The 12,709-nt window shown below is 44.0% G+C and overlaps 1 protein-coding gene across 2 annotated transcripts in view; it reads right to left on the reverse strand.

The window, feature by feature from the left end:
• Nucleotides 1-12,709, reverse strand: part of LOC119163084 (glycine receptor subunit alpha-3) — a 140,404-nt gene that overhangs the window by 17,627 nt on the left and 110,068 nt on the right. For both annotated transcript variants that reach the window (XM_075874248.1, XM_037415021.2), the window contains exons 3-5: nt 12,200-12,306; nt 10,288-10,355; nt 1,752-1,978 (exon numbers count right to left, since the gene is read on the reverse strand). In XM_075874248.1, the coding sequence (XP_075730363.1) occupies nt 1,752-1,978; nt 10,288-10,355; nt 12,200-12,306 (402 nt within the window). The remainder of the gene's footprint in view (nt 1-1,751; nt 1,979-10,287; nt 10,356-12,199; nt 12,307-12,709) is intronic.

The raw sequence follows: 12,709 nt of genomic DNA on the forward strand, positions 1-12,709 counted from the left end.
GTTATCTACTGCATGTGCTGACAAGTCGCCTAAAAAATGGAAGAAAAATAATAAAGCATTTCTTCTATAACTTTTGTCTCGTTTATAGTTTCAAGCACACAAGCCGTGCTCTTCCAAGGAGCTGTGACCTTGTGTTCAGCGGCTGACAAGAATAAATATTCATTCCTACTAAGAGTAACTGGAAACGTGTCCAGAGAGAGTAACTACGAAAACGCGAGAGTAATGATTAATACTATTTGTTAGCCTTCGGGGAGCAAAGGATGGGAGTATGGGTTGGTTGTCGGGGAGCAACTGGAGGGAGTAGCTACTCATGCCCCGCAGAAGAAACTGAAAGGAGAGCAATAGTTCGTCCCCCTGCAGTTACGCCTTCCAGGGAAGTAATGTAAATGGCAACACATATACTACCATTGCTCTCTTTTGGCTTGGAGTGTAGCATTAAACTACTCTCGCGTTACTCGATTCACATTCTTTGAGACTTGAAGTAGTATTGTTTTTTTATCACCCCATATCAGACGTCTGAACGAGAATATTGGCTGAACATGACAACTTTAAACTGGGGTATCAAGTCGCATTGTATGGCATGAGGTGTAACGTCGCTCTTTTGTCACGCCATATAGACCTCATAACGCAAATCTCGACTGGATATGATGCCTTCAAACAAGCTTATTTAGGCGAGGAAGATCACTGAGATGGGGTGGACACACGGTAAAATTCTTGAATACTGCGCAGACGGCCCATCTTCAAAACATCCGATTCCGTTTTTTTTTTATTTGCGTGTGATAGCACTTCGGACACCAGCTTAGCGCTAGTGGCCAACTACACCACGAAAGTCAGCTGCTGCTACTATCTCGCAACAGATTTCCCTGCTAAATGTGTCCGGTTTACGAGCAGACCAATAGAACACGTTGAATACAATTGCATCGTCATTAACCAGACTAAGGTGCTAGTAAAGTCAGAGCACTTTACGTGTCACCAGACTGGGTAGCCGAGTTGTCAATGCTGACGTCAACGTTCTGAGGTTTGCAGCATTGCGTGGCACCGGTCACTTTTCATGTACGTAATAGACGTCAGTGTGTGGCACAAACTGATCCGCTATCTTCCTTTCCAGCATGACGGCCAAAATTCAGGTCAATAAGTAGTTTGCATCAGCTAGTGTCTTCTCTATGTCAACGTCTATTTAATTGTTCGTTAAGCAACGTGATGCAAGAAAAGAGAAGCGAAAAAAAAAACTATGGTAACCAGATAAGCACTGTTATACAAAATGTAACACCCAATGACTCAGTCATGTGCACCCTGATCGGCGTTATTACTATGCATTGAATGCGCAGTTTGTTGAACAAATCGGCTTGCGCGTTTCTGCAACATTTCAGGACAGTTTCGCATAAGGTTAGCCCGTGTGTGCCGCACAGTGAGTGAAATAGCAGTAATAAAGGAAATTTTACGTGCCAAAACAATTAGGGGCTTATGAGGCATGCCCTAATGAACAATTCTGGAATTTTCTCGTTCTCGTGTTCTTTAAAACGCGTGGACCTTTGTACACAAGCCTCAAGCACTTTGACTTCATGTATAGTTGCACCCACAGTAGCTGGGATTGATCCCGCGACCTAATGATGAGCAGGTGAGCTGCACCACAAGGGACAAGGGATAAAAGTCATGGAACGTAAAATTTTGAAACATCGCCTTCTCAGTTTCTATAAAAGACTGCACAATGGTAGCATTTCACGTACATTTGTGGGGTATCATGTACTCACTTGACCATATAGAGTATACTGCCGTCTGAGTAGAGCCATATGTAGTGATTCGGAATTGTCATCTCTTGGAAGGTGACGCGCTTTGCATTCTTGAAAAAGGAGTCGGGCCTCCACATCTGGTGCAGCCAGTTCACGGGCAGGAGCCGATACTTGGTGGTGACGTTGCGCGGCAGCCTGAGCCTGTGGTCGTACCAGGACTGCGACATAAAGATGTCAGCGACGTACGTCTGTGGGAAGGAGAGATGGAGTCACGTGCATGGCACTGAAGTCATCGCACGGTAAGCACGAGCAAAAAAAATTTGCCTGATCCCGCTTTTTAGGAATCGGTATAACGCTTAAGTGAAACGTCTCTTCACATAGGTAGTTGAGCGTTAGGTGCGCAATATTTTGCCACAAGGGCGATGGGACAAATGCTGCAGCAACAAATTGCTAATTCACGCGAAGAACGGAAATCAGCTTTAACCTTGCAGCGCGCACTTCAAGCTGAAAGCACGCACGAATTGAGCAAGCTCAGGATGAGCACGGGCTACGAACTGTCACAGGTCGACTCTGAAAGCGGGCTGTTCAAAGAGAAAGACGCAAGAACGAGCGTACAAGTATAGAAGCATGCAGAGGGCCAGCGGGAACGACAGTCTTTGTTAGTTTTTTATAATCTGTTCATTCATTGTTTACAACGTAATATCTGTGACAGAAGAGCTTAAGTGAAGCCGGGGTGAACCTCGGCATAAGACACGTTTGTGCTAAAATATTTTGTTAGTCTTTGATTACCGACAAATGTAGGGGCACCAAAAGTTCTCTTTACAAACTCTAATCTCAATCTTACCACGCTGCATAAACTGGACCATGCCCATAGACAGTGCACAAGCGTGTTAAGTCTTATAGTGTATATATGTAGCTACGTAGTGTCGGATTATTTTCAAATGCGAAGCATTTCTTAGCGAACTTTAGCGACTTCGAGCGTATCTATCTATCTATCTATCTATCTATCTATCTATCTATCTATCTATCTATCTATCTATCTATCTATCTATCTATCTATCTATCTATCTATCTATCTATCTATCTATCTATCTATCTATCTATCTATCTATCTATCTATCTATCTATCTATCTATCTATCTATCTATCTATCTATTCATCTATCTATCTATCTATATATCTATCTATCTATCTATGTAGTCGCTTACGTTTGGGTTCTCTCGTCGTCATCGCCTTAACTTGGCATCAACCAAAGTTAGCATGGGAGAGTAAGATGGTTTGATGAATATGACGCACTGGTCGAGGCTGGAATATAGCCAAAATCCCGTCGCGTACGTCGTCAAACACTTCCCACCAGACAGTGACGCATACTCACAGGCGGGTACGTGCCGCTGGTATGCGGGTATATGCCACACAAGATTGACACCAGGAACGACCAGAACAGACATTGGCAATTTTAACGCGTTAGCGTTAAGAAATGCCTGATATCAGTAGCGTTGACCCGACGAATGCAAAGAATAAATGTCAGGGTCCCAGATGGAATCAAACTCAAGCATTCCGTGTGAAAATGAAGCATCTCACTACAGAGCAATGCCAGGTCTCATAACTACTTTTCAAATAGACGATAATCTTCGTGAAACGTCAATAGTGGTTTCAGTGCAGCCTACCCAATTTTATGAAAAATACAAACGTACTACTTTGATACAGCCATCACGTGGGGTTTACGTAAATTGTGGTTAGTTGCTAATGCGCTGAAGTTCATTTATGTATCAGTGTCTAGGGACAGCATCCTCGCGATCATCACCGCTTCATATCAGCTTCTGGTGTTGCTGATACGCATGTTTCCGTTGGCATCGTTGCGGAAGTGCGAACAACTGGTTATATGAATATCTGCAGCTCGTCTACATATGTCTGTGCATACAACATTTGCACATATATTTAGCGTCATTTCATGACGTGTCGCTTAATAAAAAAAATGCAACTCGATCACCTTACCTCTGCATGGATCGCATAATGTCTATTCCCAGGTATACGTAGGATCTGCCAATTTTTCTTCTTTTATTCTGACCTTTTTTGTGTGTGTATCTTGTTTATTGCTATCATCATATTAGGATAGCCGGCTCTACTGCGCTTACCATGTCATATGTATTTCATAGTGTGTACTCAGAACTGTACAAACAGATCTATAAATGCATCGCAAAGCTATACTGTGGATGACCAAAGTCGAAATCGCCTTTTGTAAGTGTGTGAACGTGGAAGCGTGAAATTTATTGCTAGGAGACTATTCAGTTCTTGAAACTTACAATGCTGAAAGGAAGACAAATCAGGGATCGTCAGCAAATGTTTTCTAAAGCTGACTTTAAAACTACGGGTGTTCGATCCTCTGTTGTGTTCACCAAAGCAGTAATTGTTTGGGTAGCTAGAATGCCACTTTAGTGTTTATGTTTATTGAGGATGAATTGAACTCTCACATACAGCTTCTGTACTAATACACTACTAGCCATATGATGCACGTCTGTCAATATATGTTGCATTCATTCAAGATCCTGCTAAAGTGAGATAGAAAAACCAGTGTCACTTATAGTATACAGTATATTGCTTTACAAACTACATTGCTACTCATATTCGGTAACTAATTGATGCAGAAAACACGAGTGTGCCTAGAGCTATTCTTCGTTAACGAGAATTGGTAGCGTGGATCACTTAATTAAAAAGCCACTGCTTTGCCTCAAAGGCGAAGCAATGAACGCGATAGCAACAACTCGGAAGGTCATGCGCAGAATGGCAGGGTGATCAAAACGTGCCCCGCGTTCCTCACGCATAAATGGCGCACGAAACATACTAACAGGCACTGATGAACGCGTATAAGCGTCTTAGGTGTTACTTCGCTGTGTTTGAAAAGCTCGCCCTTTTTGCAAACGTAGCCTGTGCATCGATTGCAGTAACCTTTGCGCACCCCGTAATTATAATAGAATCGCCCCGGTAAAAGCCCAAGGCGAGCAAAGACATACGATTGTCTTCACCGCAAGATAGATGCAGGCGTGAGTGTGCGCCTGCATCTATCGAAGTACGCGTGCGTGGGGGGATGAGAGCGCGCGGCGCCACTTTGCGACAATGTGTGAACGCGTGCTATTTGCGTAATCTAGCTGGTAATGCTGAAAACACGAGAGTTCTCCCCGAGACGTCTTTCACCAGTGGTAAGTGTTAGATATAAACAGCTTGCCACTTGAACGTTGAAGTAAGTGCTCCTTTGTCGCTCGTGACTTAGTGGCTAACGTCTCGGCCTCACGATTCAGACGTACCACGTTCGATTTCGTGCGCCAGATTCTTATTCTGGATTATTTTTTTTCTTGTGTTTTCATAAATATAGGTACTCGGCTTCTACTGTCATTAAGAGCGTGCTGCAGTATTTGGCCCAGTTGTCGGTGATTCCTCCGCCGGTGGAAAACTACGACGCCAGCGATTTGTTCCTCGGTTCCCTTGAGGCCATGAACGTTCTCGTAGACGTTTAACCTGGCGTCTAGGAGACTCCGAGGTGGTGCAGCCCCAAACGTCGCGGTGGTTGTGCACGTCTTCGCTGAATCTGGACTCGCGCTGAGTGAAGTGGCCGTGCAGCTGTAATCCTCGTTGTATTCACAGTACGAAGTGCTGAAGGCTTCCGAGTTGTTCGCACCACTGGAACTCGACTCTGTCACTACCATTTGTTTCTAGTCGTAGGGAATCTGAGACTTCTAAGAGCAACGCCTTGAGGTTGGCCATGTTTACTTGCACGCCCTACTCGGTGTCCTCGATGCTCACGTCGTCGTCGGTGACGAACCCGGGTGCCTCAAATGGTAGGCAAAGTTTCCCGACCCAGCCAAGGTTAGGTGTCGCAACAGCCACATTGCCGACACATGCTTTCCAGTCTTCGAGGGGCCGCTGCGGCGCCGTCAAAAACACCGGCTTCAGCGGAGGTGGTTTCTGGGGCAGCCGCTGTCTTCCGAAGAACACGGGCCTAAAGGCGCTAGCAGTCTCATCCAATCCTTGTAGTGTTCGCAGGTCGGCCGCATATGGCGGCCCATTGGCTTGGTGGGGCCGTCCGAAACTTCTTGCACCACCTGGGTGCCGCCGCCGATGGCGTCGCCCAGAATGTGGCCTTCGGAGAAGCTGCGTCCGTTTCGGCGGCGCAGTGAGCGCCTCTTCGGAGGCAGAGATCAAATCTTGCGTCATTGCTTTGCCGGTCGAAAACGGCGTCTTCGCCTTGGCCCACGAGTGACGTTCGGGCGAAGATTTGAGCAGGTCGTAGTGTCGCGTCGGGTTCGGTCAAAAGAACGTTGCAGATCCTCGACGAGGGATCGCACAAGTCTCCCTTCTTGGCGTTTACGTCGTCCTGTCTTTCATGCAGAGAACTGTAGTGAACTACAGAGAACGGAGGAACTCCGGCGCCATATTGGATGATGATGATGATGATGATGAAGATTCCCGGAGAATGGCACTACACAACACGGGGAATCGGCCATGAGGCGTGTGGCAGTAGAGTTTGTGAAGCAAAACAAAACAAAATAAAAAAATAAAAGGAGAAAAAAAGTTAAGGGAAAAGCTCGACTAGAATCCCGGAATGCCTATACTGAAAGTTTTTGATGGTGATGATGATACTCCTTGGAACTTCGGCAATACTGCAAGTACAGTTAGGTGCGCACTACGCCATAATTCTACCCTTCGCGAATCAGCGAGAGACCCATTACACGTCCGAAGTGGACGCTCAAACCTACGCAGCTCTCCACTTTGTTCGTGTGTTTGCAGCTGATGATGATAAGATGAGTTTGGGCCTTTGAAACACCCTCCTGTTGCAGAATTCTCATGCATTGACACCTTTCACGATTCTACGCTTCTTCCACGCAATATTACAAGCGTGAAGGGGGCTACTTCATCAACATGACGTTCGTGTGGTGCTTTTAAAAAAAACTGTTTGAGCTGCTTTATGCCTGTGTTTGTGGCTGCAGCATTCATTTTTTTTTCACCCTCGTGACAAAATATTGCACAATAGGCGCTCAACGAACTCTGAGAAGACATGTTTCACTTTCGTCTTATACCGATCCTTATGACAGACGGATGAGCCATGTTCTTCCGAATCATCATCAAGTCGTAGCGCAGCACTATGGATGAATGCCTCCTTGCCCCGCAGACGCCAGGGTTCGATCCAGGTCATTTGGACCGAGGTATTTAAATGTGATGGGTGCGGCGATGGCGTAGTGGTTAGAGCATTCGCCTCGCATGCAAGAGGTCCGTGGTTCAAATCTCGGTGCCGCGCAGTTCCCAACCGGATTTAAAACAAAAAAAATCCGCGTGTTGATGGAACTGCATTAAGAGGCCTGGCGTGCGGCCTCGCCGGTAACCACCGCCGGGAACGCACTCCCTAACCAGAGAAGGACTGGCCGCCCTGGTGCAGTATCTGGCCACTACCTCCCACATTCATACGCCAAATAACTCATGGCCCTCAGTCCCCAGCAGCTGCGAAGTAACTGACCACGGCGGCGGTCAGATCTGCAACGCAGCAGAGGGTGCTAAGAATCTGGATCCGGACAGGCCACCATTGGAACCTGAACTTGGCAACGTTTAACGCTAGAACCTTATCTAGTGAGGGGAGTCTAGCTGTACTATTCGATGAGCTATAAAGGGTGTTAAATGGAATATAATAGGGCTCACTGAGGTTAGGAGGACAGATGAGGCCTATACTGTGCTACAGAATGAGCACGTTCTTTGCTATCGGGGCTTGGCAGACAGTAGAGAACTGGGAGTGGGGTTCCTAATTCACAGAAAAATAGCTGGCAACATAGAGGAGTACTAGAGTTATAATGAAAGGGTGGTAGGTATTGTAATTAAACTGAATAAAAGATACAAGATGAAGGTAGTGCAGGCTTACGCACCTACATCCAGCCATGATGACGCTTCAGTTGAAAGCTTCTATGAAGACGTGAAATCGGCAATGAGTAAGGTAAAAGCACAGTATACTATAGTGATGGGCGACTTTCATGCAAAGATAGAGAAGAAGCAGGCTGGAGACCAGGCAGTAGGAGATTATGGCATCGGCACTAGAAACGCCAGAGGAGAGCTACTAGTAGAATTCGCAGAACGCATTAATTTGCGTATTTTGAATACTTTCTACCGAAAACGAGAAAACCGCAAGTGGACATGGAGGAGCCCTAATGGCGAAAATAAGAACGAAATAGACTTTATAATGACTGCACACCCAGGAATCGTGCAGGATGTGGAAGTGGTTGGCAAGGTACGATGCAGTGACCATAAAATGGTACGGTCTCGAATTCACCTAGACTTGAAAAAGGAACGACAGAAACTGATACGCAAGAAGCCAATCAATGAGCTAGCACTGAGAGGGAAAGTACATAAATTCAGAGTGTCGCTGCAGAACAGGTACTCGGCTCTTAGTGAGGAAACCAACCTTAGCGTAGATACAATGAATGATAATCTGACGAGTATCATAACGGAGTGTGCAGTGGACGTTGAAGGCAGGGTAGTTAGACAGGACACTGGCAAGCTTTCCCAGGAAACGAAGAATCTCATTAAGAAGCGTCAAATCATGAAAGTCTCAAGTACAACAGACAAAATAGAACGGGCAGAGCTTTCGAAGTTGATTAATAGACGTAAAGTATGCGATGTAAGAAGGTATAACATGGAGAAAATTGAACACGCTCTGAAAAACGGAGGAAGCGTCAAAGCAGTGAAGAGGAAACTTGGGATAGGCAAAAGTAGGATGTATGCACTAAGGGACAAAGAAGGCAAAATAATTACCAATATGGATAGGATAGTTAAAATAGCGGAGGAGTTTTACAGAGATCTGTACAGTAGCTGAGAAAACCACGATCTTAATACTATAAGAACTAGTAGTAACCCAGATGACACCCCACCAGTAATGATAGAAGAAGTCAGAAAAGCTTTGGAGAGCATGCAAAGAGGCAAAGCTGCTGGTGAGGATCAGGTAACATCAGATCTGCTGAAATATGGAGGACAGATTGTGTTAGAAAAACTAGCCACACTGTTTACGAGGTGTCTCCTGACAGGAAGGGTACCAGAGTCTTGGAAAAACGCTAACATCATCTTAATACATAAGAAAGGAGATGACAAAGATTTGAAGAATTACAGGCCGATCAGCTTGCTCTCTGTAGTATACAAGCTATTTACAAAGGTAATTGCTAACACAGTAAAGAAAACACTAGAATTCAATCAACCAAAGGAACAAGCAGGATTTCGAACAGGCTACTCAACAATTGACCACATTCATACTATCAATCAGGTAATAGAGAAATGCTCAGAGTATAACCAACCACTATGCATAGCCTTCATAGATTACAAAAAGGCGTTTAATTCAGTAGAAATATCACCCGTCATGCAGACACTGCGGAATCAGGGCGTAGATGAAGTATATATAAACATTCTGGAAGAAATCTACAGGGGATCAACTGCTACCATTGTGCTTCATAAAGAAAGCAACAGAATACCAATCAAGAAGGGTGTAATGCAGGGGGACACACTCTCCGCAATGCTATTTACCGCGTGCTTACAGGAGGTTTTCAGAAGCCTAGAATGGGAACAGTTAGGGATAAGAGTTAATGGAGAATACCTTAGTAACCTGCGCTTCGCCGATGACATTGCATTGCTGAGTAACTCAGGGGACGAATTGCAACTCATGATTACGGAGTTAGACAAGAAGAGCAGAAAGGTGGGTTTCAAAATTAATCTGCAGAAAACGAAAGTAATGTACAACAACCTCGGAGAGGAGCAGCGCTTCGAGATAGGTAATTGTGCACTTGAAGTTGTAAAAGACTATGTCTACTTAGGGCAGGTAATATCCGCAGAGCCTAACCACGAGATTGAAGTAACTAGAAGACTAAAAATGGGGTGGAGCACATTCGGCAAGCACTCTCAATTTATGACAGGTAGATTGCCACTATCCCTCAAGAGGAAGGTATATAACAGCTGTATCTTGCCGGTACTTAGCTACGGAGCAGAAGCCTGGAGACTTACAAAGAGGATTCAGCTTAAACTGAGGACGACGCAGCGAGCAATGGAAAGAAAAATGGTAGGTGTAACCTTAAGAGACAAGAAGAGAGCAGAGTGTAGTAGGGGAGAAACGGGGGTTAAGGATATCATAGTTGAAATAAAGAAGAGGAAATGGACATGAGCCGGGCATGTAGCGCGTAGACAGGATAACCGCTGGTCATTAAGGGTAACTAACTGGATTTCCAGAGAAGGGAAGCGGGTTAGGGGGAGACAGAAGGTTAGGTGGGCAGATGAGATTAAGAAGTTTGCGGGTATAAATTGGCAGCAGCAAGCACATGACCGGGTTAACTGGCGGAACGTGGGAGAGGCCTTTGTCCTGCAGTGGACGTAGTCAGGCTGATGATGATGATGATGAGGTACGTATACATCAACGGATAGTGACGGTGACGTCAACACCGACACCGGTAGCTAAATTCAGCCGCGAGATTACATATAATCGTTATCACCATTGAAAAAATAACGAATAAATGAACAGCGAAGCATGAAATAAATTGTTCACCATAGAGCCTTCGTCGATAGAATCCAGGCTGAGGACAGTAACGTGGAACTTGACTGATGTTGCTCTTCCTGTAAAAACACAAATATTCAGAAATCTACAAAGTGCATTTAGGTTCTAAAATAGTTCAATTGCCGTAGTGACATAAATACCCGTACACGTTTCCATGGCAACAGTTGTGCACCTTACACATGAATATAAGGTGTATTAGAACACCTACGGGTATAACTCAAAATATTTAACTTCCTGCTGCTCGTCATAAGAAGGATTGAGAGCATTTCAGAATATGCCAGCTCAGCTTCAATATTTAGGATTTTTCATTCCTGCCTGTTTTGTTTATTCTGGTGTACTCCAATTTTCGTCCTGCTTGAAAGTCTACGAACCTCAATGGTTATGCCAGATGAACTCTGAGACAATCACAAGCAAAAATAGAACCGTAGTACTATACTGTACAATCAAAATGAGAATATCGTAACGTGCTAGCTTCAAGGTTATCAGCGCAACTGGCTTGGCACGCTCCATTAATTGCTTATTACGAGAGCTCATTAAATTTATGCAGATGTGTGCTAGAACTGCGTACAAATACGAATATTTGAAAACATCTTATTCTTTGTCTTTTTTCAATAGTGCAGTCCCTATTCAAAGCCAAAGAGGGTGAGGGCAACAAAGCAAGAAAGAAAAACAAAGCAAAAAATTTTTGAAAGAATGCAGGAAACAACGTATTTATTACAGTTTGAAACCTCCACAATGACACGGAAGACAACAAATAATAATTTGATGCTGTTACAGTGCGAGGATAAACAAAACAGTGAGAAAATCTCTTCGCGTAAAATATGATGTCATTGAATTTGGATAATGGCTGCGAGTAAGTATCGTAAATCGGAGTAAATATCGGAGTAAATATCCCAGAATGACACGCCCTCTTTCGAACGTGGCAAGTGCGCTGGCATTCATTTTAAGTTGCCCTCAAAAGTAATTCGTATACATTCATTGTTTAGCTTATCTCGAATTCGCGAGCAAAGATTGCATGCTCGCAGGTAAAAAAAAAAGTGACTGACGCTTCCTCTCGAACTGCCACGTGATGTGGATGCACATTATCAGAAACCGAGAAGCACCATAAGGGGTGTTACACAGCCACAACATTGTGGGCGGCACATGAACAGAGATACTAAGATCATCTAAATAGTAATAACATAACTGACCACAACAAAACGTTTGAAGCGAAGATATTTTTTGTATTATTTCTGCAAACGAAATGTGCTAGTTACTGCATAGAATTTTATTACTGCCAGTGAACCAATGATTGGGTTCGTTTATCTTCTCACTCTTGTGATTTCCAAAACTCGATGTAAGCCACCACCCCTTCCCCCCACCCACCCCCAAATTAAGAACACATATACCGCGTTTACTGAGAATCGATGCCGAAATAAAATTGCAGAATTTAGAGAGCAAAGAGCAGGCCGACGTCAAGGTGGTTAAACGAAAGAAGTGTCGTGTTGGTTAAGCTTAATCTGTGAAATCTAAGTGAAAAATTATTGATTGTAAATGAGTATACTGAGAAATTTTCCGCATTGTGTCACTTGAAACAGATAACGCAGTGATACTATGATCAGACACCTGCCATTTGGTAGTCTCACTTTCCGTGTACGTTATCAACAAACGATCTTCCCATGCCGTGTTATTGCGAGTAAAAAGGCCGAGGTGAATTACTTTACGTCTGATTCTTCGTTTTAAACTTTCATGTCTTAACGCTATATCTATCTATCTATCTATATATATATATATAATATATAAATATATATATATATATCAATAAAGGTTTGAGTAAGTGAACACTATGAGAACTAATACTCTAAATAAACTGTATAAAATTGATTATAAGTTCGACGTAGTCACGGGTCGAGAATTCCCTCACCATTCTCCTTCGGTGGTGCAAGGTTGTCGTAGTCCTGCGGATTTTCCGGTAGGATGGAGGAGATGTCGAGGTTTTCATTTTCCCTCACGCCGTTTCTGTTCATGTCGCTAAAAAACAAACGGAAACGAACAAGAAATCACACTTATTGCACTCAGTTATGTTTTGCGATTGTTGATAATTTCCGGAATGTATGGTGATGCAATGCCATTGCTGGTGTTGATTGTCAAATGGCTTTGTCACAATAGTCAAGCAACTACGCAAATTAAGCGCATTAATCTACACAATATGGCTTTCTCGCCAAAGAATGTACGCACAGTAGAAAATTCGAGTTTCTATATAAGGCTAAACATCATATGAGCGATAATGCGTGCAAGAGCAATGAGCGACGTGACATAGATAGCCTTCGCGCAAGTGCTTGCTTGCATTGCGAACCCCATTCACAAAACTGCTTCGGGGAGTGATCTCCACTTTTGATGGCATAGAGTTATTCACTCCATCCAAAACTGGCAC

Source organism: Rhipicephalus microplus, chromosome 9, assembly GCF_043290135.1.
Source record: "Rhipicephalus microplus isolate Deutch F79 chromosome 9, USDA_Rmic, whole genome shotgun sequence".
Lineage (NCBI taxonomy): Eukaryota > Metazoa > Arthropoda > Arachnida > Ixodida > Ixodidae > Rhipicephalus > Rhipicephalus microplus.